Genomic DNA, 25,852 nt, shown 5'->3' with positions numbered 1-25,852 from the left:
AAGGTTAGATCAAAAAGAATTAACCTAGAAGGTAACACCCACGCACAGGAAATCAATGTGAGTCAATGCCCTGTATAGCTATCCTTATCTCAACCAGCAAAAACCCTTGTTCCTTCCTATTATTGCTTATACTCTCTCTACAACAAAATTAGAAATAAGGGCAAAATAGTTTCTGCTGGGTATTGAGGGGGTGGGGGGGAGAGGGAGGGGGCGGAGTGGATGGTAAGGGAGGGGGTGGGGGCAGGGGGGAGAAATGAACCAAGCCTTGTATGCACATATGAATAAAAAAAAAAAAACTAAATAGCTGGGATTGTAGACACGTGCCACCATGCCAAGTCCTGGGCCCTGGTATCCTTAGTCTTAAACATTGCAAACTGCCTCTCTCTAAGTCTTTTTGAGGAGGGTGGATTCACACAAGTAGGTTGCCAAAATTGCCCTAATGGTATTTTTCAAGGAAGATATATAGGCAGTACTGGAGTTTGAACTCAGTGCCTCACGCTTGCTAAGCAGGCACCCTACCACGTGGGCCACTCCACCAACCATCAAGGAGGTTATATTTTTCTGTAGTGTGAAACCATTTAGTCAAACCCTCTAACCCAAAATAAAGATCAAAGAGGTCAAATAGAGTGCTGGGATCTTCTACAAACCAACCAAGCAAACAAGGACATTTAACAAGGTAACCCCAATTATTTTCAACTAAGGGTTAACATACACATAAAATATCTTACTGCATTTTCCAGCAAAACTGCAAACAAAATACCAGGGTTTTCAAGCACTTTCCAAGCAATTTGAGTTGTTTTATCCACATGATGAAGACAGTTTTTCCCTAGAGTATTTCTTGTTCAGAAAACACTTCAAGATCCTGCTCTTTTGGGCTGCTTCTTGACATGGAAATATTTTAATGTCACTGCTTTGCCTTTAGTTTGCGATTTTGCTTTTTAAGCCAACTTTCTGCTCTACTTGCTGTGCTTGGTTGTTTTATCTCCCCAGATGCCAATGTCCACAAACCCCTCTCCACCCTAGCTCCCGCACTTCAGCCTAGATTTTCTCTACAAAATATTTTACTAGAGTATATTGTCTAAGGTTTGGCATTCTTATTTTGATATTTTACTGTGCCAAAGCAATCAGCAAATGTTTCCTAAGTATTGATTATGAGTAAGGCACTGTGCCAGGTATGGAAAACCTTTCCTTAAGAAGCTTGCGGTCTGGTTGAAGATTTTGAGCAAGGAAGGACTTCTCATATTTGACTTTTCCTTTCCGTTCTCGTTAGCCTCCTTGCCTAGGCCCGTTCACATCACAGTAGCCTCCTAAATTGTCCTCAAGCTTTCCAATAACCCATCAAATCAATCCCAAGTCTTCTTAAAAAAAGTTAAGTGTGGTCATCCTTTCACCACCTTACCTTCCCTCTACTCAAAAATATTTCAGTTTTGCCTAAAGAATAAAGTTTAGCAGAATGGATTTTTTTTGGCTGTACTGGGGATTGAACTCAGGATCTTACACTTGTTAAGCAGACACTCTACCACTTGAGCCACTCTGTCAACCTTTTTTGTGTTGGTTATTTTACTTTATACCCAGGCCTGCCTGAATTGTGATCCTCCTAATTGTGCTTTCCCACATAGCTGGGATGACAGGCACATGCCACCACACCCAGACATTTTAAGATGAAGTCTTGAGATTCTCCCCGCTCCTGCTGGCCTCAAACCAGCTCAAACCATGATCTTCTCAATATCTACCTCCAAATACTAGGATTAGAGGCTTGAGCCACCATTCCTGACTGTCCAGTTTGGCAGCACCGTATCTTATTCAAACCTTACTGCTTGATTTGAAATTTCTTTCCCTCCTACTTTTTAAATCCAAGTCTTATTCCATCTTTAATGTTCAATTCACTTGCCCACTAAGAATATGATCTTTCCTTTTAAATTCTGAGATTATAGTCTACATCATTCAATTGTATTTAATGTACGGTATCTTGATTGGATTGTTTTATGTTTGTGGCTCTTCCCCATCTACATTTCAAATTAATTGAGGTCAAGGCCTTAGCATAATGCATTGAACACAAAGATGCTTAGCATATATTTGATGATGAAGAAGGTAATGATTTTTCCTGGCTTCTGGGTCAAGGAAGAATTACATGGATGTTGGCAAAGGAAAGATTCTGGAGGTAGAGAGCTTAGTCAAGGAAATTAGTTAGTTAAAATAGTAGCTCAAAGGGTGATGGGCATCAATTTATTGGTTTCTTGGCTCAGATCCTTATTTTATTACCAGAGGAACTTTAGTGAGTTCAAAAAGAAAAAGAGAGAAGGACTTTGGGACTATTGTGAATTTATATGGGGGATGAGGGAGAAGGAGAAATCAAAGTATTATTGAGTGTAAAGAACTGCAAATAGTAATAGTAGCATTGACAAAAAATAGTAAGTCAGAGGTAGATGGCAGATTTGCTGAGAAGATGGTAAATTCATTTTTAGATTTAGTATTCAGAGTTTAGGGTAACTTGAGCATCCAAGAGGACATGTCTAACAAGCAGTAAAAGATACTTTTTCACCATTCAATTCAGTCCAACAGGTATTTACTTAATATATACTGTGTGCTAGTCACTGTATTGGAGATAAAGTCAAATAAAACACGTTCTCTGACATCCAGAATTCATAATTAATTGGGGAAGTCAGACTAATACAATTATTATGACATAAGATAGTAAATTATATTACTAAATTATATAAAAGTGCTGTGGAAATATAAATAGGGGACCAACAGATTGTGTATAGGCAGCTGAGGAAAAGTTACAGAAGTGACATCATTGAGTAGCGCTTTGAAAGGTAAGTAGAACTTTGTTCATTAAATGAAGACCTGCCTTTCCTAGTGAAAGGATAATCTCAGGCAAACATCAGGACATGAAAGTTCATGGCCTTCTGGGGGAACAGTGGAGTCTGAAATGACTAAAGAAAAATGGATGTCAGAAGAAAGGTGGATGTGCAAAAGAGATAATGATTGTCAGAAACTGAAGACAAGGATGTTGTTACACTAGCCTGGAGAGGTGGTATGTGCAATGGGTAAAATGTGTGGTCTCGAGTTGAACTCCCTGGATCCAAAACTCATCTCTATGCTACCCATGTAGACTTCAGCAAGCCACTTAATCTCTCTGTGCTCAGGTTTCCTTATCTGTCAAATAGGAATATGGTATTGAGGATTGAGAGAGCTGAATGTGTAAATTGACAAGAGTAGTGCCTGGAATACAAGTGTATTAGTCCAAGGACTAAATTACAAGGAATAATGTACTACATATTGTGCACTACACCACAGCAACCTGAAAAACAAACTATAAATGGAAAGTATCTGTGTTTCAAGATACTTGAAAGCAATGATCCAGGGAAAACTTAAAGAATCTCTTCTTCTCTGATGAGTGGGAGCTCCTTGAGATGGTAATATGTCTGCCTTGGAAAGGTAGAGCCAATTTAAGGAAAGGGAGAGGAGTCTGAGAAAAAAAGAATGGCCAGAAGGGCTGTTTATTCGGAATAAGAAGCTCCACTGTGGCATTTCTCCTGAAAAGTGTGAATAAAGCAAAATAAGGTTGTCATTCACTAGCAAAGGTATTTTATTTTGGTTAAGTAAGAAAAAGAAAATTATCTAGCAGGGACCTTAAGAAGGAGAGAGGAGACAACAGAGTCCAGAGTCCAGATATTTTTACTGGAGTAGTACGCATATGAACTTTATGAAAAGATAGTAGCCGGAAATGCAACCCTCCCCTGCTAATGAAGCACATTTAGCCCCTTGAGTTTTGATGTGTTCAAGTAACCTGTTGTCTGTTCCTCAGCCTTCTAGAGCTCTGCTCAAGTGGTCCTTGAATAGACTCTTGGAATGATTGTGCTTCCTGTGTGACTGCTCTGTGTGCACCTGAAATGGAACTGAACCACATCTGCCTACCCAGCCAGCATAGTTTCACTTAACAGAACTCTGATTGTGATTTGGAGCAAGACTCTAAAATTCTCACAGCCCCAGTTTCCCCATCTGTGAAATCCTATATTATAAACTTATAACAATAATTTGATTACATGAAATATTCATCTATAAAGTGCTTGGCATGCTAAGTGTTTGAAAGGTGTTAGTTCCTTTCCCTTTACATTTTGGGGCCCATTTTAGCCCCTCCTGGGGGCTCTCTACTATTAAATGTCATTAGTAATACAGATGTGAAGAATGGGGAGATCAGTCCATGGAAAGACAATAGAATAGTGGCTTTTTTTCAACCCCACCCTGACTTTGTAGTAGAGATATTTTGATATAGCTAGTATCTCAAAATAGGAAAGGTATTTATATGCTGGACAGAATTTTTTCTCCAAGGCAAGAAATGCCAATAAAACATGATAACTATGCAATAAATATCTATGCATTCATAAATTTAATGTGAAAATATATCTGCAATTCTTGTATTTGAAAGCAGAAAAGAACAAGGCAAAATAAAGCATTTTTGTTGGGACAGTTCTTATAATTTTATCTTAATATTATTGTGCCTGTGGAGGAGGATCCTCTTTTCTTGACAGACATGAATCTCCTTACCTTACCCTCTTTTCAAATGAACAGCAGGAGGACAGGGTGCTGGAGTAAAGGGAATTGCACAGTGGGAATAACATACCCCCATCTCATCTGTCCTTCTGCCCAGCCTTCCATTAACCATCATGATCTACCAGAGGCCCGGAGAGCTTCCTATCTGTGGTGCTTCAATGCCCTTGCATCATTAATATCATCATCTCTACTCTTCTTCTAGGAGTGGATCTTATCGAGGGAGGTATGGAAGAAGTTGTGCATGTTTAGCTATCAGTCCAAACCTTTTAGAGCCAGCAGAAGACAAAGGCAACAATCACTGTGTAATATTCTGGACTTTTTTGGCAGGTGAATACTGCTATGCATGAGGCAAAACTTATGGAAGAATGTGACGAGTTGGTAGAGATCATCCAGCAGAGGAAGCAAATGATTGCTGTCAAAATCAAAGAGACAAAGGTAAAGCACAGCACTTCAGTGAGGCCAAGGAAGAGCTGACTTTTTTTTTTTGTGAATGTCAGAGTTTGGTCCTGATGGTTTGCACTTTAACTTGGATTATGAAACCGAGAAGAATTGAAGTTGTAGGGAAAGGCAAAGAAGAAGCAATGTTTGGCTTAGTACTATGAACCAAATAAACTGATGGCAATTCTGGATGATGGAAACATTCTATACTTTGACCCAGTTGTTGGTTACATGGGCATACATATATGAAAAAATTAATTGATTTTTACACTTAGCATTTGGGTGCTTTGCTGTTGTATAAGTCATTTAATAAAGAAAAAGAAAACTTAATGGTAGAAATGTGAGCCACTGTTATGGAAGGTTCGTAAATGCCAGTATGAGCACATCAGACTTAATCTGAAAGGTGTTGAGAAGCCAATCTAACTCCTTGGAAAGTGTTAAGACTGATAGATATGGCAGAGGTTTGCAGGGAAGATCAGAATGGGATGATGTGGAAGTCAGAGAAGCAATTTAGAAGGCTTATGGAATGATTCTTGGTAAGAGTTACTGAAGACCTAAACCAAAGTAATGACAGCACACATGAAAGGAAATAACACTGTAGGCATTACTAGCAAGATAATGATAGGAATTACCCAACTAATTAGATATAAAAGATAAGAGAGAGAGAGAAGAGTTAAGGAAGACTCCTAGGTTTCTAACCTGGGAACTGAAGGATCATGGTCAAAATGGTCAGGTGTGAGCCTCCATGCAGCTGTATGGTTTTAGGCTTGTTGGCCTGCTGGTCACTGTTAGTGATTATAAACTGCTATGGGTACAGTGTGAAAAGTTATGAGAGCCTGGCTTGATGACCAATACTTTGTGCCCAACTGGGTAGTTCCAGCTAACCCAGGAATTGAAGTTTCCCAGAATACAGATATGTGAATACACAGGTATGCATAAAGATATTAAGAGAAATGCATACATAGAAATGTAGATACTTGTAAAGAAAAATGGGGTAGTTTTTATTAAATATATTTACAACAAAATGCAAGTTGGATGATCTCCGGATGGTAGGATTTCTTTTTGCATTTTTATTTTGAATTTTTCTTTAAAGCCTTAGTTTTAGAACCACTTCAGCAGATCTCCCTCTTGTTGTTTTATTGTTTTAAATTAAGCACTGTATGTCTTATCTTATTTTTTCTTTTATTAATTCCTTTAAGGTTATGAAACTGAGAAAGTTGGCACAGCAAGTTGCTAATTGCCGTCAGTGTCTTGAACGGTCAACAGTCCTTATCAACCAAGCTGAACATATCCTGAAAGAAAATGACCAGGCACGGTTTCTACAGTCTGCAAAAAATATTGCTGAGAGGTGGGGTCCTTATATTATTTTGAAATGCCTGCTCTTGTGAAAAGGGGGCCTACATAAACTCACTTAATTCTGTCTAGGCATGTATATATAGCAGCTGCCACACGAAGTTTTTACCAGCTAGGTAATTATTGAGCCTTAGTGGTAAATTGCTCTGTGGATTTCTGGACCCTTTTCTCCGTCTTTGCAACCTACCAGTTATTTTAATGCACAGCTAAGGATGAGGCCTAGCTACTGCCTTCTCTCCTTTCTGCTCACTGAGGGCTTGAACTCTGTATGATGGTAATGGTATAGGGGAAGAGAAACTTTTGTCTACATTGATAGGTTGTGCTGTTTCTAAGTTTATGTGCTATCTATATTGTTTTCATTTAATTCTTCATTTGGAGCTATTATTATTTAATCACTCACTATTTTGAAAATCTGGTGAAAGTAATGAACTTTATTCCAGAGGAGGGAAAATGCATTTTAAATACATACACAGGTAATTTTGTATACAATTTCACAGGACTCTTGGATCCTTAGAAATCTATCCAGAAACCACTGGCAAAGAGTTCATGGTCTAAAATGACACATTGTTTAGTATGGTCACCAAGGTTTCAGGGGACTGCACTGGATCATTAGGTCAGATTTGACCTCCTTATAGCTCTCTAACACTTAGTGAAGACTTCTGTTCCAGGTTCACAATCTTCCTCTTTTTTACCTCTGCCATCATTATGGGTGACTTCAACAGCACCTACTTGGTTTACCCATCTAATGTTCTAGACATCTAGCCTCCTTGACATCCCTTCCTCCAGAGGGATGTTCCATTTCATCCACCTACTTCCATCGACCACAGGTTGAACCTCATCACTCTGAATTGCATCCTACTTTCTAACCATAATCTCCATGCTAGTAACTCTCTTTACTCCTTAAAAATATCTATTCAATTTAATTGAGACCTGTAAGTCCTGACTCCTATACTTTCTCCCTACCTACCAGCTACCTCCTGTCTTCAGCTTTTAATGCTTATTTAGTGTCTGTGATTTCTCACTTCAGCTACTTTATTTTCAATCTGCCTAATTCTGTTGCCCATTGTCCTTTTATCACACCATCTTGATAAAATTCCAGCCCTGAATATGTCCAACTGTTCCCACTTTTTCCATGCCTATATTTGAGTTGAAGAGGCTTGCTAGAGAAAGTCACACAGCCAAAAAGGTTGGTACTACTGCACCACAAATTTTTGGCTTCTAATCTCACCCGGACCCTCAGTGCTGACCTGAAATCTGTCTGTGTTGCTTTGGTCAGTTTTCTTTTAAACTCATCTCCACAATGGGTATTTCAAATATTTTGTTCTCATCTCAAAATTCCAACCCTGCCATTTTCTGCTTGTGCTTAGCAAGTATTATTTTACAGATAACAGTAGGTATGGAGTGATAAATTCCTCAACTTCTCATACCAAATGGCTGGACACATCTATTACTTCCACCTTTCTTATGGTTATAATGGAAGAGATGTCCCTTCGTTTGTGCTTTGGCCACATGCCCTCTTTGTATTTATTTTTATTTTTAAATTTTTTATTAGCATATAATAGTTGTACAGGGGGATGCATTGTGATATTTGCTTATATGCTTACAATATGTCTTAATTAAACTCACCCCTCCATCATTCTCCCTCATCTCCCCCTTCTTAGAACAATTTCAACAGATTTCACTGTTTTATTTTCATATATGAATACAAAATACATTTACTATATTTGCCCTCCTTTGCCCTCTCTTTTTGCCCTCCTTCTCTCACAGGTACCCACCCCCAGACAGGACCTGTTTGGGCAGTTCCTATCTGTTTTTTAAAGTGTATATTGATTGTTTAAGGGGGGTTGGCTTTGGTATTTCAGACAAGCATATATCAGATTAACCCCCTCTTATTACTTACTGTTTCTCTGTCTCCCTGCTCCACTATTATTCAATACCTTAAAGTGCATTGCATTATATTATCTCATACACAGATGCTCTTTTTCAGTCTAACATTCTCTTTCCCTCTCCTGCACCCCCAAGTCCCCTTAGCCTCTGTAATTGATTTCACGTCCACTTTTAAATCCACTGATGACTCTCCTACTTGAAAACAAAACCAAACCAAAAAAACCCATAACTTTCCTTTATCTCATATCCCCTCTAGCTGTCAACCTATTCCTCTTTTTCCTTTCACAGCAAACTGCTTGAAAGACTTTGCTTTCTCACCCTTAATTTATTCTCATTAAATATTTAAAGCTTATTTGTGTAAAAGCAACACTTTGTACACAGAAAGTAAAATATTACAGCAAATCATATTGCAAGAAATATCGATTTCCTCCTTTCCAATTTCTGTTCAATGAATAATATCAAACACATTTAGTTTTATTTTAAGCCTTTATAAATATTAACACATTTAATACTCATGTAAATCTTATAAGATAGACACTACTATTTCTCCATTTTTTTCAAATGAGACAGCAAGGCTCAGAGAGCTTAAGCCACTTATAAGATCACTCAACTAGTAAGGGGCACAGAGAGGATTCAAATCTAGGGACTCTAAGCACTGTCATCTACATTTTTACAACAAAGCCAAGCAATTTTAACTTTATTAGATATTTCAACTGGCATGATTTTTACATTTCTAAATGGCATCCTTACATTGATATTTTAATTTTTTTTCAATTTTAGATATTAGCAATTGACTTCTGCAAATTTGGCAATATTTTTCAGCCACTATTTCTTTAAACATTTTTAGGTTATGTCCTTCCTCTACTTTGAGCACTCCAAGAACTCCAATCGCATGTGTATTAGGCTGTTTTAAGTTGTCCTATAGTTCACTGATGCTCTGTTCTTTTTTTCGAGTCTTTTTTCTGTGTGGCTTCTATTGATAATTCTTCAAGTTCATTAACCTTTTCTTCTCTAATGTGTAATCTGCTGTTAAGCTCTCCGATGTATTTTTTATCTCAGATGTCATAGTTTCCATCTCTAGAAGTTTTTGGGTCATTTTAAAATATCTTCCATGTATCTACTTAAAATATTCAGTCTTTCCTCTAGCTTTATAAATGTATGAAATACACTTATAATAACTGTTTTTAATGTCCTTGTCTGCTAATTCTAACAGTTTCAGCTGATTGCTTTTTCTCCTCTATATGGTTGTATTCTTTGTATGTATGCTTTTTTTTGGAAATACTGGAGTTTGAACTTGGGGCCTCATGTTGCTAGGCAGGTTCTCTACCACTTGAATCAAGTCCCCAGTCCATGTCTGGTAATTTTTAATTAGATGCTAGACTTTGTGAATTTTCTCTTGTTGATTGCTGTATATTTTTGTATTCTCATAAATATCCTTCAACTTTGCTCTAGGACACAGTAAGTTACTTGAAAAATAGCTTGATCCTTTCAGGTCTTGCTTTTAAAATTTGTTAGGTGAAGGGCTGGGGATATATTCAGCGATAGAGTGTCAGGCTCTGCATGGATTTCTTTTTCCTGCACAATTTTAATCCCTTAGTTTTTAAAAACACATTCCCTCATAATTTCTTAAGAAAAAGGACATATAGAGAAAAATTTTAAGAATTTTTTGTCTAAAACATTTTAAATTAATTTTTACACTTCACAGGTTGGAAATAATTTCCTTTATACTTCTCAAAGTATGGCTCCATTTTCTCCTGACCTCTAGTACTGTATTGAGAAGTGTACTGCCACTTTGATTCCTGATTTTTTTGAAAGTGACTTATATCTTAAAAAATCTAGACACTTTTTAAAAATAATATTTTAGATTGACAAATCATAATTATATACATTCATGGGGTCCAATATAACGTTTTGATATATGTTTGCAATGTCAGATGATTAAATAATGCTGGCTAACAAATACTTCCCTCACTTGTTTTTTGTGGTGGAACATTTGAAATTGCTCTTAGCTATTTTGAAATATACAATATATAATTATTAACTATAGTTACTCTGCTATGTAATAAATCTTAAAAAATATTCCTCCAGTCTAATTGAAACTTTGTGCTTTTTGAGCAAGAACTCCACGTTCCCTTCCTCTTCCCATCTACTTTTGGTAACCTCTATTCTATTCTTAACTTCTATTAGCTTGACTTTTTTATTTTATATTTTATCTGTGAGATCATGCGATAATTGCCTTTCTGTGCCTCGCTTGTTTCACTTAGCATAATATCCTCCTGGTTGGTCCATGCTGTCCCAAATGGCAGGATTTCCTTCTTTTTAAGGCTGAATAGTATTCCATTGTGTATTTATGCCACATTTTCATCATCTGTTCATCCATAGACAAAAACTTAGATTAATTCTGTATCTTGACTATTGTGAATAATGTTGCAGTGAATATGGGAGTGCAGGTATCTCTTCAACATATTGATTTCAATTCCTTTTTTTTCTTTTATCCATATGTGCATACAATGTTTGGGTCATTTCTCCCCCCTTCCCCCTGCCCCCTCCCTTACCTACTCCCTCTCCCTCTGCTCCCCCTCAATTCCTTTAGATACATACTGGGAAGTGGGATTGTTGGATCATATAGTAGTTCTGCTTTTGGTTCTCTGAGGAACGTCCACACAGTTTGTTATAATGGCTGTACTAATTACATTCTCACTACCAGTGAGAAAAGGCTCCTTTTCCCTACATCCTTGTCAACATTTGTTGTCTTTCATCTTTTTGATAACAGCCATCAAAATCTAGATACTTTTAAGAACTTACCTTTAAGCCATTTTTTTCCCAAAATTTCACCCAGATTTGCCTTGGTTGTACATCACAGAACACTCATCTTGTCTGGATACTCAGTGTGTCTTTCCTATCTGAAGACTAGTGACCTGTTTCTGGAATTTTTTTTTGGCAGCACTGGAGTTTGAACTCATGGCCTCACACTTGCTAGGCAGGTGCTCTTACCACTTGAGTCACTCCACCAGCCCATGGAAATTATTCTTGTATTATTTGCTAATACTTCCTCTTCCCTATCCTCTCTTTTATTCCTTTCTGAGAGTCTAATTAATCAGATATTGGACATCTTAGATTTTTCTTCTTAATGTAAAAAAATCTTGTCTTTCCTATTTTCCATGACTTTGTCTTCTTGTTTTAGTGTCTAAGATATTTCCCTACTTTTCCATCCAATCTCTGTATCAAAATTTAAGTTTCAATATCCTTATTTTTCTTTACAAGAGCCCTTTCCTGATTTTTGTTTCTTTTTAGTATATCATTGTTGCTTTGTAGACACAACCATTTACTTGTCTTCTGAGAATATTTTTATTTTTTAAAAGTTTATTTTTTCAAAACCCTGCATTGCCTTGGTTTACTCCAAGTTGCTTTTCTCTGTTAGTTTGTTTTCATTTCTGTCCTTCCTAAAATGTCTGGTAAGCTCTTGGCTGCCTTTTTAAATTTAAGAACTAAAAGGTACCTGGAAACTCTGAGGTATGTGTGGGAGGTGTCAGTTTGGTGAACTTTGCTGTAAGATTATACTGTAGAGAATGTTTTTTCAGCTTTTGGTGAGGAGTGGAGGTTATAAGCCTGGCTGCCAGCATTCTGGGAGCCAAGCAGGGAAAGGGAGCTGAGAGTTTGAAGACTGCTGTTAGTATAATGTCAAAGCTCTGTAGGAAGTCAACCTCGAATCTCCTGCCAGAATGAGGGAAAGGTAGACTCTGAGTGAATTTGGGGGTCTAGCTATTCCTCATGCAAACTTTCAACTATGTGGCACTAAATCAGCTTGATGTTGTTGGCTTCCTAATCCAGCTTTCTCTGGTCTGGTATTGGTTACCACACATCCCCCATTTCTAGCTTCCAAACATTTATTGACAATCTTAATTGCTGGCATCTCTTTTTCCATTCTTTTTGTCTTTGTGGATTTATGACATTATATTCTTTGTCACTTCAGTGGGATTTCATGAAAGCAGTGCTAAAACATATATTTAAACCTCTGTATTTAATTTTCCCCACTCACTCTTCAATCTGAATATTTTCTCCCATCTCCATGTGGTTGAAAGTGTTCTTTTCAAGGTCATCATCAAATGGAGACCTTGTTGGTAAATATAATAGACAATCCCTGTTTCATCTTTCCCTTTCATCTTTCTTGATCTCTCAAAAGCATTTGTCCCTACTGACCATTTTACTTACAGTGTCTCTGCCCTTCCATGATTACTCTAGGTTTCCTTCTTACCTATCTTTTTTTTTTGTGGTATTGGGGTTTGAACTCAGGGCCCTGCAGTTGCGAGGCAGGCACTCTGCCACTCGAACCATGCCACAACCCTTTTTGCTTCAGTCATTTTTTAAATAGAGTCTCGATTTTGTGCTTGGGCCATGATTCCTAGTTAAGCTTCCTGCATAGCTGGGATGACACATATGCACCACCACACCCAGCTTTTTATTGATTGAGATGGTATGTTTGCCAGGCCTGGTACTTTCTTTGATCCTCTAGATCTGCCTCTAAGATTATAGCGGTGATATGAGGCCCAGCCTTATCAGAATTCTTTTGCCTCTTTGAACAACTCCTCCTTGGTCTATTTTTTTTAATTCTGTGGTTCTCTTTGTTTAAGTTTTAGGATACAATTCTCCTTGCAAACCCATTGGCTCCTAGAGCTTAATTACCATTGAATTACCATCAACTGCCATATTGATGGCTCCTAAATCTCTATGGAAATTTTCTTTTCCATAGGCTCAAGTAGGTGGAATAGATGGCTGCCTATGTGCTATGACTTGAGAATCATCTGCCCAACCTAAATATCTTTCTCACTAGTCTTTCACAGAATCCAAAATTCCTCCCCACCATTACTCATTATATTGTGTTAAGGCACCATGACTTCAGATAAAGTTAAATTTTAGCTGAGAGAGGTATTCCGTTCTCCTTACAAATGACACTTACTATATTAAGCCTAATATCAAGACCTCCAGAGATTGCAACAAGATGTTAATATTATGTTTTACATAACACATACAGAGACAGTTGCAAAAGAACTGAGCACACATGCCCACAATGTCACTTTTAACTTCATTCTTAACCTTCCAGTTGCCATTAACATTTGGGAATGGATATCTTTATGTCATAAACATAAAGTCATGCTGTATATACTTAATTATATTATATAATATATCTATATTATATCTGTCTATTTTATATATCTATATATTATGTAATAGAATATATTACAAAGTTTCCCCCATATTGTTATAAAACCTTACTTCCAGTGTTCTCATGATGTTTCATCTTTTGATGTATAATACAAAACTTAACTCAGTTTCCATTGTTAGACAATTAAATTACATATGGTATGTTGAGTGCTCTTGTAGTTATATCTTTACATATATCTCTATTATTACCTTAGTAAAAATTTTATGAAGTAAAACTGTGATGTTAAAGAATATTTAGCTTTAAACTATTTTGATATTTAATGTTAAATTGCTCTCAAAAATGCCTAGCAATTTCATTCTTAATAAAATATGTAGGCATTCTTTAATATAGGCATAAGATGCTCCTATATTGTCATTATCTATAACTTAAATTCTATCTCATTTTAATTTATGTTCTTTTGATTTCTCATATAGTTGGGCTTTTAAATATATTTATTGACCATTTGTTTTGATTCAACTCTTTCTGTTTTGTCTACATTCACATTACCACTTTACTTGCTGCTCATTCCAAGGCAACATAAAAATCTGGCCTACCTGCTTCCAATTTTGACCCCTTCCAGTCTACTATAGCCATAAAACTCTTCTTAAAAAATAAATTTGAGAATATTACTCCTCTACCTGAAATGCTCCCGTGGCTCCCATTGTTCTTAGGATAAAGGCCAAAGTTTGCCACACAGCCTATAAGGACCTGTGTGACTTTGGCAGTACTGGGGTTTGAACTCAGGGCCTCATATCATATGCTTGCTAGGCAGGCACTCTACCACTTAAGCCATTCCTCTATCCCTAGGTCCTGCATGATTTTGTCTCATTCTGTACCCTTCAGGCAAGTGAGAAGACAAAACATCCGCATAGCTTTTGTTTAGCTATATTCACCATATAGGTCACTGCTTAAAATAAGTTCTGCTGGAAGATTACCCTAGCTCCCAAGTTTTGGCTAAGTGTCTCTGGTACATGTTCTATTCCCTTTGTATTGCCTATTTAATGTCTTTATCCTTCATGATCTGTGAGTTCTGTGGGGGTAAGGACCATAGCAAACTTGTTTTCCCTGTGTATTTCTAGTGCCCAGCACAGCGCCAGGCACATTAGTTTTATTAACACTATTGGATGAATGGAAGAAGGAAAGAGAGAGAGAGTGAGCGAGAGAGAGAGAGAGAGAGAGAAGAGAAGAGAAGGAGGGAGGGAAAGAAAGCAAGATAGAAAGAAGGAAAGAAGGAAGTAAGGAAAGAGAGAAAGGAAGGAAGGAAGGAAAAGAAAGAAAGAAAGAGAGAAAGAGAAAAGAAAAGAAAGAAAGACTGGGGAGGCCAGGAAGGATTTTCCTGACCTAATTTTCTGGCTGAACTCTGACCCTAATGAAGTTATTCTCTTTTTACTCATCTAATCCTAAAAACTTGCTGTTCAGTGTGAGACCTTAAGATTGTACTATGTTAATCTTTCATTTGTTTATACTGGTCCGCAGTTTATTCCTGAAACATCTCCTTTTTCAGAAATAACCAAGACCTGTTGTCTGTAGATGTGTATATTTGTTCAACCTCTTATCGCCTTACAACTGGTTCACCATAACATTTCCTCTGGATCTTTCTTCACTCCATGCTTCTTCCTTTCACTTTAACCTACAATGTTGTTGCCAAGTCAATGTCTTTATACCTTGTCATTTGCATATGCAAAGTCTTTATCTGCCCTGATTCAGAAGGTCTGACACAGGACCAAAACGTGAAGATTTTTGGTAAAATCAGTTTATTCTGATGTGTAACCATGGTTAAGAACTGCTGAAGTATCTTTTTTAAAAAGAAACAATATAAATAATTATGGGTACAGAGTTTAGAATCAGACGGACATGGGTTCAATTATGTTTTGATCTTTTCTGGTTGTGTAATCTTGGAAACTTAACTTTTCAATGTGCCAGCTTTCTCACTTGCAAAATAGAAATAGCATCTACTATGCAGGGTTATGGTAAGGAGTAAATGAGATAATTTATGTAAATTGCATGCACAATGCTTTGTTTATACTAATCACTGAAATGTTAGCAATTGTATTGTTATTGTTAGTCATTCAGTTATTCATTTAATAATTGTTTATTTACTATGTGTCCAACACCACTTTAGGAACTATGGAAGACATAAGAGATATAAAATATGAACTTCACTTTAGAATTAGTTGGGGAATGTACAGTTAGAGAATAATAAATTGAAATACAAATATTAAAAGAGATCAAACAATGGACAGTATTAAGGGGAAGGCATTAACCAAGGCATTAACCCAGTATGTTGGTTTGTTGATTAGCATGAAAGAATAAAGAGGGATAAAAAAAATCCAATTGCTCTTACCAAGCCTTCAGAGGTCTAGTTTTGATGCTGCCTGCCAGATGGAAAATGATGCAGAGAGGAAAAAATCCTGTATTTACTTCTCAAAATTAAGACAGGATGGGGGAGTATGTTTGAGGGGTGAACATATGTGAATAAATATGGTATAACTCTTAATTGGTTCCTGACAATTAAAATTGAAATGGTTTCCACTGGAAAAGAACAGATATGATATTTTCACTTGCAGGTCATTTATTTTCACCTTCTTAAACCAGAACTCAAACACCAGATGAAGGTTGCAAGCTATTTTGATGTATATTGATGCACCTTTCTTCTCTTTTTTTTTTCAGGGTTGCTATGGCAACTGCATCTTCTCAAGTTCTGATTCCAGACATCAATTTTAATGATGCTTTTGAAAACTTTGCTTTAGATTTTTCTAGAGAAAAGAAACTGTTGGAGGGGCTAGACTACTTAACAGGTGTGAAAATACTGTATTTCCTGCCTATTAAATTTTTTTTGGTGTGCTTTTAGTTTAAAATAATCTGCAAAGGACAATGCTTACCAGGAAAATATGTTTATAAACTTTAAAATGATGCATATATCTTTTTAGATAAAAGGTATTTTAGTTCATGTAACAGAAAAGAAAGATGTTCTGTTAAATATTTATCTCCTCTAAGCATCATATAAAGTCTCAGATATTAGGGCTGAGGGTTAGTTTTAAAGACATACTTTGCTTATAAGAAACACCTGTCAGGAAGGGGGAGGGAATAAAGGTGTCTGCATCAGTCACAACACTCCCCTCATGTTTATACCAATCATGGTACAGTACATTATGCAAGTGATACATTAACCAACCACAGGTCTTCTGTTGCATTGAAGTGTCCCCACTCCCAATGGCCTGGTGAAAGTGGTGGTTATGCAGTTGTTCTGTTGAGCCAAAGCACCTTTCAAAACTGTGCTTACAACAAAGGCTTATCAGTAACAGTACTTTAATAATATTTAACAAAAGATAAACTTTCAAAAGGGTGCTTACAAACAAAAAAAACCAGTTGTCAGAAGTGACAGGGTACAATTGTTAAATTGTTTAAAAGAAAGGTTAATAAATGTCTGCAAAAAATAAAAAAAGAAAGTAAGGGATGCAACCAGTTTGTTAAAAATGCTGGTTACCTTCAGGATTATTGAATTATCATTTCATGAGAAGAATATATGCACAATGACTTTGTAGCTATTTTGTTACTATATCAACAGAGCTATTATTTATTGGATACTTACTTTGAGCTAGATACTTTATATTAACTTTATATCATTAATCCTCAGAACAAATCAATAAGGTAATTATCATCCCCATTTTACAGTTGGGAGAACTCATATTAATTTGCATTGAATTTACTATCAAATATATATATGCATATATATACATTAAAAGTTACTTTGAAATAAAAAGAAATAGGTTGAGGTTCATGTAAAAAGAAAACTGTGTGACTATTTTGCTCTAGTATCTATATGTGTCTATACAGGCAGTCTAGACAACTGGTGAAATCATCACAACAACAGGCATATTTGTTTGCCTTAAATATATTCAGTATTGAAACAAAAGTGGTTTGGGGGAGTTTGAGGTCTCAGTACTCTGCTTCAAGTTGCATAGTTCTTGCAATCTACAGTTTCTCTACTAAGAAAATTTCTGCAGGGCTAAGGATAGAGCACTTGTGTAGCATATGTGAGTTCCTGGGTTCAATCCCCAGTACTGGGAAAAACCGAACCAAAGAAACAAAAAACCAAACCCTACCTCTCCAAGAGATGTCGGGTTAGACAGGAAAAGTAGGGATTGTAAAATTTCAGGAATGTGCTTTCCTTACTTTTTTCCCTCTATTTTTTCTTACAGCCCCAAACCCACCATCTATCCGAGAGGAACTCTGTACTGCCTCCCATGACACCATTACAGTCCACTGGATCTCAGATGATGAGTTCAGCATCAGCTCCTATGAGCTTCAGTACACCATATTCACTGGCCAGGCTAACTTCATCAGTAAGTCATGGTGTAGTTGGGGCCTGTGGCCAGAGATAAGGAAATGTAAGGAAGCAGTAAGCTGCTCAAGATTGGCCGGGGCGCCACGAGGCAAGTGTTTGTAAGACATGTTAGGTTGTTTAGTATAGTCTTTCATAGACAGTGTAAGCTCCTCAGGGTATTGTGAAGACCTTACTGCTGGGTGACAAGCAAGTTGTGTATTTCCTTGCTGGGCAGCCACTGGGGCCACTCCCATTCATTTATGTAATCCTTAGCCTTATTCTCAACTACTCCATGTCACTCCACTGCCCCAGGGAGAGCACTGCTCAGTATTTGTTGCTGAGTAGCTAAGGCACCATCATTGCTATTTCCATGTTTGTAAACATCACTTTCTCTGACTCTTCTTCCACTTCATTATCATGATAAAATATATTACATTCAAACACTATTTTTTCCTTTATCATACCTATTTGTATGTGACAAGCCTGCTGCCTCTGTCACTCTTCTCTTTATCCCTTCCCCCTTTCCACAGAGAATTACAGTAAATATAAAACATGCCAGAACTGAGTGTGGTGGTGCATACCTGTAATCCCAGCACTTGGGAGGATGAGGCAGGAGGATCATGAGTTCAAGGTTGGCCTGGGCTACATAGCAAGACCCTGTCTCAAAAAACAACACAATAACAATAACAAAAAACAAAACAAAAGAAAAAAACATGTCAGTGGGCTACATAGTGAAAGATGTTTAAAAAGCAATATTTTAGTTTCACATGTGCCAATGGCTTCACCTTCTGGTGAATTGGAGCAAGGTAAGGCAGGGTAGGAATTTAACTCATTCATTGCCAGTGGAGAGGCATCAAAAGTTTCTCTCTGTGTACTGGGGGTGAAGGGGACACAAATGAAGGCAGAATCAAGGCTGAGTTCAAGACTGGGAATGATTCCCACCCTATAGTTGCATTTGCATAGCTACAAATTAATATTTTCTTTTACCTTTGCACTTTGCATTTATGTCTGACTTTGCAGGCCACCATGAGAGGAATTTTCCCAACAAAACCCTCCTTTATAGGCTTCCTTTTCCTGTTTTGTGATAATACAGGGGAAGAATTCTATTTTGTGACAGTATTGGGAAGGGGAGATGACAGGACATTTGGAAGTCCAGCACTGAAAACACTTGCCTCGTGCAGTTCCAACCTAAGCCACTTGGCCCATGTAGCAGTGTTCTTGGATGTTTCTTCAGGTAGAGAAGTCGCACACTTTAAGACCTCACTGACATACTTTTCTCTGCAAGTTCTGGAAAGTCTTAGAGCCAGCAACTGTACTTTCTTTCCTTTCCATATATAGGAGAGTAATCATTTCCCAGGACTGAAAACAAGTCCAAGAAGGGACAAATTTCTAAAGGCTGTCACCTGTTTTCAAGGTTGTATAGTCATTTGAAAAGAAAAGCCTAAAGTGTAATTCTTAATAGTGATAGGATCATAGCATCTTAGAGTTGTAATGGACATTAGAAGTCATCTAGTCTAATCTTCTCTTCTGCCAGACATCCAGTAAATGATTGTCCTGCCTGTGCTGGAACATTACCAGTGATGGTGTGCTCACTTCTAACAAAATAGCCAGTTTTGTTGTATAGCTATAGATAATTGCCAGCGATTCATTATAAGAGGCTTCTTTCTCTTAATAAATGATAATGATAATAATTTGCATATGAGTTATGCTTTGTCACTTACAAACACTCCCACATATATTATCTCATGTAGTCCTCGTGAATTCTTACTTAGCTTTATGAAATCAATTATATTGATTCTATTTTACAGATACTGAGGTTTAAGTTAAGTGAGCTCCCCAAGGTCACAGAGGTATAAAATGTTGGATTCAAGATGGGAACCTAAGCCTGACACACTTGAAGTTTTATGTTCCTTGAATTAAACCACAGCTACCAGTTAGTCCTAGGTCTGGCCTTTGTGCCTCATTAACAAATCTAGTCCACCTTTCATATAATATTTCTTCAGATAATTTTAGGTGACTCCTATTTTCCCTTCCAAATTTTCCTTTGTTGCTAGACATCTTCAGTTTGACTGCTTCTCATGCAACACAGTTTTCAGACCCTTTACTATCTGATATCCTTTTTATGGACACTCTTCTGTTTGTCAAACTGCTTCATGAAGTGTGCTGTAGAAAAGCGAGCACAGTAGTCTAAGAGTGATCTGACCTCCAGAGAGGATAGCCGGATTATTTCTCTTGTATATGAGCTGCTGCCTTCTTGCCTTGTACCTTTTTGGGGGGCAGCCATTTGACCACTGTTTACTGAGAATGTAGTTGATTAAAATTCCTGTGCATTCCAAATCCTGTATCCTATACAACTGAATGTCTGAATTTAAACTTGACACCTTGAATTTATCCCTATTACATTTTATCTGGTTAGCTTTGACCCTTCATTCCAGCATGTCAAGATCCTTTGGATCCAGAGTTCACCTTCTAAAACATTTGCTTTCCTTCCCAGCCTGACTTCTATGTCTTCCTCCAATCATTGATAGAAAAGTCCAATAGGACAGGAACAAAAGCAAAGGCTTGAAGCAAAGTTTCAGTTGGCAATGGGAAACTATTTTATTTTATTTATTTTTTGGGGGGAAATTATCTTATAAGAAATAAATATTAAGAAGATTTGAGGTCCCACTCCTACCTGCCAGTCAGGCTTGCCACTGTTGACTGAACCCCAGTTCTGAGAGCTATTTATCCTTGAGATTTTTTTCATATTTTCTTTATTCAGAAATTTCTTTCTTATAGCTCAGAAGTAAGTCTGGAGAAGTAGTTATTGCCTCTTTTTTCAACTTCTTCCTTGATGTCAAGCTTTTTTTCTACTTCTTCTGAGACTAAAATTATCTCAACCAATGTTTCAGATGATGATGTTAGCTGAATGACAATTCTAGCAGATGTTTGTCTTCCTGATTACTGCATTATCTTTCTTCTGTTTCAGTTTTGTGTTTTACATTCCAAAAGCAGTGACCATAACTTCTCTCTGGCCAAGCAGTCTACAATATACTGCCATAAAGATAGAACACGCACTCCCTCACCTTTTCATTCTCACTCAATGCTCTCCATCACGTATTTATACTCAGGTTCATAAATTTCCTATTGTGGTGTTTCCCTTTTGAACAACTGGTATACTTCCATTACCAACATTCAGGTGTAAGTCCCCTCTCACCCAGTCTCAGTGAGAACTAGAGGATCATATATTTATCTTTTTAAGTTTAGAAATGATTCCAAAATTACAGGAAAATTGCAACACTAGCACAAAGAACACCCATATATTCTTTATTCAGATTCACTCACCATTAATATTTTGCCCCATTAGCATTTGCTAACATCCTCTATCTCTACTTTTTTTTCTGTGCTGAAAAGCATATGCCAGGCAAGCACTCTGCCACTGAACTATACCCCAAGCTCTTGATTTTTTGAGGCATGGTCTCCCTATGTAGGACAGGCTGGCCTTGAACTGGCTATGTAGCCAAGGATGGGCTCAAACTCAAGATCCTCCCACCTCTGCCTCCTAAGTGCCGGAATTGCAAGCATGTACCATAATGCCTGACTTCTATTTTTTCCAGAACCATTTGAGAGGAAATTGCATATGTCATGTCCTTCCACCCTTAAATTCTTCAGTGCATATTTCCTAAGAATAAGGAAATTCTCTAACATAATTATAATAGTTATCAACTTTAAGAAATTTAACATTGATGCAACACTTTCATCTAACCACCATTCATATTCTAATTTTGACAATTGACTTAATAATATTCACCATGGCATATAAAGAATCCAAAATTGTCCTTTATATTTTAGTATCAGGTATTGTTTCAAGTTGTCATATCTCTTTAGCCTCCTTTAATGTGGAAGATATTCTTCAGCCCTTCTTTATCTTTAATGACATTGACTTTTTAAAATGTCAGTGCATCGATGCATGTCTGTAACCCCAGCATTTGTGAGGCCAAAGCAGGAGGAATGTGAGTATGAGGCCATCCTGGGCTACCTGGTGAGACCCTGTCTCAAAAAAAGTGCTCTTTATGTCTTTCTTTTATTGTTCCTCATTGTGGGTTTGTCTGATGTTTCCTCGTGATTATATTCTGGTCATGGATTCATGGCTGGAATATTGCATAAGTGACGTGTCCTAAGGGGGTGTCATATCTGGAGGCATATGATGTCCACTTGCCCTTCATTGTTAATGCTAACTTTGATCACCTGGTCAAGATATCCAATTTCTTCACAGTGTATTTCCTGTTTTTTCTTTTTCCACTAATAATCTGTGTGGTGATCCTTTAAGATCATGAAAATACTTTGTTTCCTCATTAAACCCATATCACCCCAACACTACTACTGTTTTAGCATCAGTTGATGATTCTTGTTCTATTCCAATCTTTGCTGATTGCAAAGGGATGGTTTTTCTGAGTATTCCTTCCCACATTTACAAGTTGGCACTTAGCATTCTACTGTAAGCAAGAAACCCACTCCCTGTTTCTCCTCATTTGTTTATTTATCAGTATGGATTCATTAATTCCATTTTATCAGTCATTTATAATAGTCTACTGTCTTTATTCATTTTGGTGCCCAAATTGTCCAGATACAGCCAGTGGGAGCCTTTTGAGGTAACTCCTGGTTCCTTATGACATTCTCCAATCATCATGAGTACTTCCTTACTTTCTGGCATAACTAAGCTCGGTATGAACTTATTCTGTCCCAATCTTGAATCCAGCCATTTTTCCAAGGAGCAATGGTGCCCTTTAGTGGGAAAATGATATTAAACACTAAGACCTAGGTAGTAGATACACATATATGTAAGCATATGTGTACACATATAGTATACATGCATGCATACATACACACTCCACATATGTGCACATCTATATGAAAATGTTAAAATACATATACCCCTAGGTATTTATGTGAGGGTTGGTTTTGTGACCTCCCTCAGATATCAAAATCTGCAAATCTCAAATCCCTTACATAAAATGGTGTTGAATTTGCATATAACCTACACATCTCTTTCTATATACTATAAATCATTTCTAGATTATCTGTAATACCTAATGAAATGTAAATAGTTGTTATACTATATTATTTAGGGAATAATGCTAGGAAAAAAGTCTACACATGTTCATTACAGACACAATTTTTAAAAATATTTTTGGTCTCCCATTAGTTGAATCCTCAGATTGAGAACCTGAGGATAAGGAGAGCTGATTGTATTTTAGAAGCCATAGGGTCACATCCGAATTCCCACAAGTTCTTTCTTGCCTTCTCTCATCCTATATTTGCATGTTCCTTTGTCCGCATCGAACAATTGCACAATCCCATAAAACATCTAAAATACTTTCAGAATCGCTTTGCTCCAGGGCTATAGCTCAGTGGTAGAGCACTTCTTTGCAGTTCTCTTCCTACTCTTGCTGCTTTGTTGTGGTTGTTCTTTATTTGAAATGCACTTGAGTCTATTTGTTTCACTTTGCCTTTAGTCTCCACCTTTCTCATCTTTGGTTTAATTTTAATTTTTGAAATTGTAACTTTAATTTTTTGGACTTGAATTTTGAATTTGTTAATTTAATTTTAATTTTTTAATTTAAGTTTTGCATGCTAGGCAAACGTTCTACCTCTTGAGCCATACTCCCAGCCCTTTTGTTTATATTTTGTTTCTGAGATAGGGTCTCATTACTTTTACCTGAGTTGGCCTCCAACTTGAGATCCTCCTGTTTCTGCCTTCTGAGTAGTTGGATTTACAGGCATGCACCACCATGCCCAGTTTTGAATTTAATTTTTTAGGAAACAGCATGTTTGCTAAAGGGAAAATATATTTTAAAACATACTCAGAGAACTGTCCTTCTGTCCCATATCCTTTTGTTGTTGCTTTTTGTTTGTTTGTTCTTGTTCTTTGTTTTGTTTTTGCAGTGCTGGGAATTGAAACCAGGAACTTGCACATGCTCAGCAAGCACTCTACCACTGAGCTACATCCCCAGCCCTCTCCCATATACTTTTAATCCTTTTCCTCCACCCTAATCCCTTGTAGGTGAACAACTTTATTGCTTTCTGGGTTATACTTCCTGTTGTTATTGCTGTTGTTTTGTAAATACAAGAAAATATAGTATGCTTTCTTACTCTCAAACAAGTAGCACACAGCATATGCTCTTGTGCAATTAGCTTTTTTCAGTTGGCTCTATATCCTGGAAATCATTCTGTATCCATTCATGGAGATCGTTCTCATTCTTTTTTCACAGTGCATAGTAATTCATTATAATGTTTATTTGTATTTGTTTGTTTGTTTTCGTATTGTTGGAAGGGAATTTGTAAGACTGCATATTTTCCTTTTTGTATTAAAATTTCACATGTTGTTTGTGATTTATACTGTACATTGGTGCCCCATTGGTACATAGTTAGGGCCTCAAACATTGTTCCTGGCCCTTATCTTTATTTGTTCATAAGAATCACTGAACATCTCCACCAATCTTATTTTTCTTAATATAGCGTATCTGTTGGCACCTCCCCATTATGCTTCTTTTTTTTTCTAGTTTTAATTTAGGCCTTTTCTATCTCCTCAAAATTAATTATAAAACCCTTTCGATCAGATCTCTTGCAAGACATTCATGCCATTATGTCCAGTTTCCAACCCACTAAGTCCTTTACTAGAGCTGCATAGAAGTGACTAAATTCACTACTCATTTTCCTTACCCTTTCCACCCTCTGGTGGAACTGTGGTTAAAAAATGATAAACGGAAGAGAAGGGTCCCTCTTTTACTGAAAGCTGGCCAAACACATGTTTTTAATTATGTATATTTTCCCCTGTGTTAAGTCAATGTTTATAGTCTAAAGACTTTCAAAAGTAGAGACATATCTCTGATCCCTTTCCTTACTTGGAAGGAAAAATATTCCAGTTGACAGACAATGTGTCCCTAGCCCACCTGACCCCAAAAGAATATGGAAATCAGAGCCAGAATGTGTAGTGCTATTATGTCATCTCCTTGACTTCTCTTGGAGCCCAGGAAATTTGGAAAGTAAGGATGAGGATGGAGGGGAAGAATGGAGTCATAAGCTCTGAAGTCCTCATTACCTTACAGAGAGAAAGACATGTTGTCATTCACCCCATGAATTGTGATGTTGTATGGAGAACACTGGCTTAGGATTAAAAAATTCCAGTGTTCTGCTTTCAACACTATCACCAACTGTTTGTGACTTTGGACAAGTCACTTTTCTTCCTTCCATCTTAGTTTCCCACTTGTAAAATGAGGGAAATTTGGTGTATAGGTGTCCTTTCTGCTCTGAATTTCCATGCTTTGGTGCTCTACACAGAACTGCTCCATCCATACAAGGCCAGACTCAGCTCTCAGAGAAATGGACATTTGTGGTAAAGACCCAGAGACTTCATAAGAGTCATGACACTGTGATTTGGTGTAGTGGCCATTTCTCTTTTATTTGGCACAAAGCTGAAGTAGCCTACTTTTTACTAGTGGAATGAGGAGCCTGGTACAAGTCTAGCTCTGTGGGATAAAATAATAGTGGAATCATGAGCATAGGTTCATTTCATTATATCTTCCAAGATTAAAAACAAAATGAATTTGCTCTGGGGGGGGGCTTATGATTGAATTTTCAGTGTGTTTATCTATCTTTTTTTACTTGTTGGTTGATGTCCTTGTCTCTTCCCACTTTACAGGCCTATATAATTCAGTGGATAGCTGGATGATTGTGCCCAACATTAAACAGAACCATTACACAGTGCATGGACTCCAGAGTGGGACACGCTACATCTTCATTGTTAAAGCCATAAACCAAGCAGGCAGCCGGAACAGTGAACCCACCCGACTAAAAACAAACAGTACGTTGTGGTGATTCCAAGAGGAAAGATCTGATTTCCTCTCTGTGCCAGGGGGGCCACTTAGCCTGAGCAGGCACCCACAGCAGTGCATGAGAACAGTGGCACTGGGTAGATGAGCTTTACTGTTATAGTTTGTGCTTTGAGCAAGGAGTTTTCTGGTGTTTCTGAGGATTTATGGACAAAGACAGCTTGGTAGAATATTAGTGAAGGGGTTTTCTCTGCTTTTTACCCCTATGTTTGGGGG

General features: G+C 37.2%; 1 protein-coding gene across 7 annotated transcripts in view; it reads left to right on the top strand.

The window, feature by feature from the left end:
- Positions 1-25,852, top strand: part of Mid2 (midline 2) — a 90,942-nt gene that overhangs the window by 58,210 nt on the left and 6,880 nt on the right. For 6 of the 7 annotated variants that reach the window (XM_074063062.1, XM_074063065.1, XM_074063061.1 and 3 more), the window contains 5 exons: positions 4,885-4,992; positions 6,195-6,343; positions 16,109-16,236; positions 17,641-17,874; positions 25,447-25,608. In XM_074063062.1, the coding sequence (XP_073919163.1) occupies positions 4,885-4,992; positions 6,195-6,343; positions 16,109-16,236; positions 17,641-17,874; positions 25,447-25,608 (781 nt within the window). The remainder of the gene's footprint in view (positions 1-4,884; positions 4,993-6,194; positions 6,344-16,108; positions 16,237-17,640; positions 17,875-25,446; positions 25,609-25,852) is intronic. The other variant, XM_074063067.1, reaches the window with a different exon arrangement.

This window comes from Castor canadensis, chromosome X (assembly GCF_047511655.1).
Source record: "Castor canadensis chromosome X, mCasCan1.hap1v2, whole genome shotgun sequence".
Taxonomy (NCBI): Eukaryota; Metazoa; Chordata; class Mammalia; order Rodentia; family Castoridae; genus Castor; species Castor canadensis.
The sequence above is the reverse complement of the archived record's forward strand: the minus strand, read 5'-3'. Positions and strand labels throughout refer to the sequence as shown.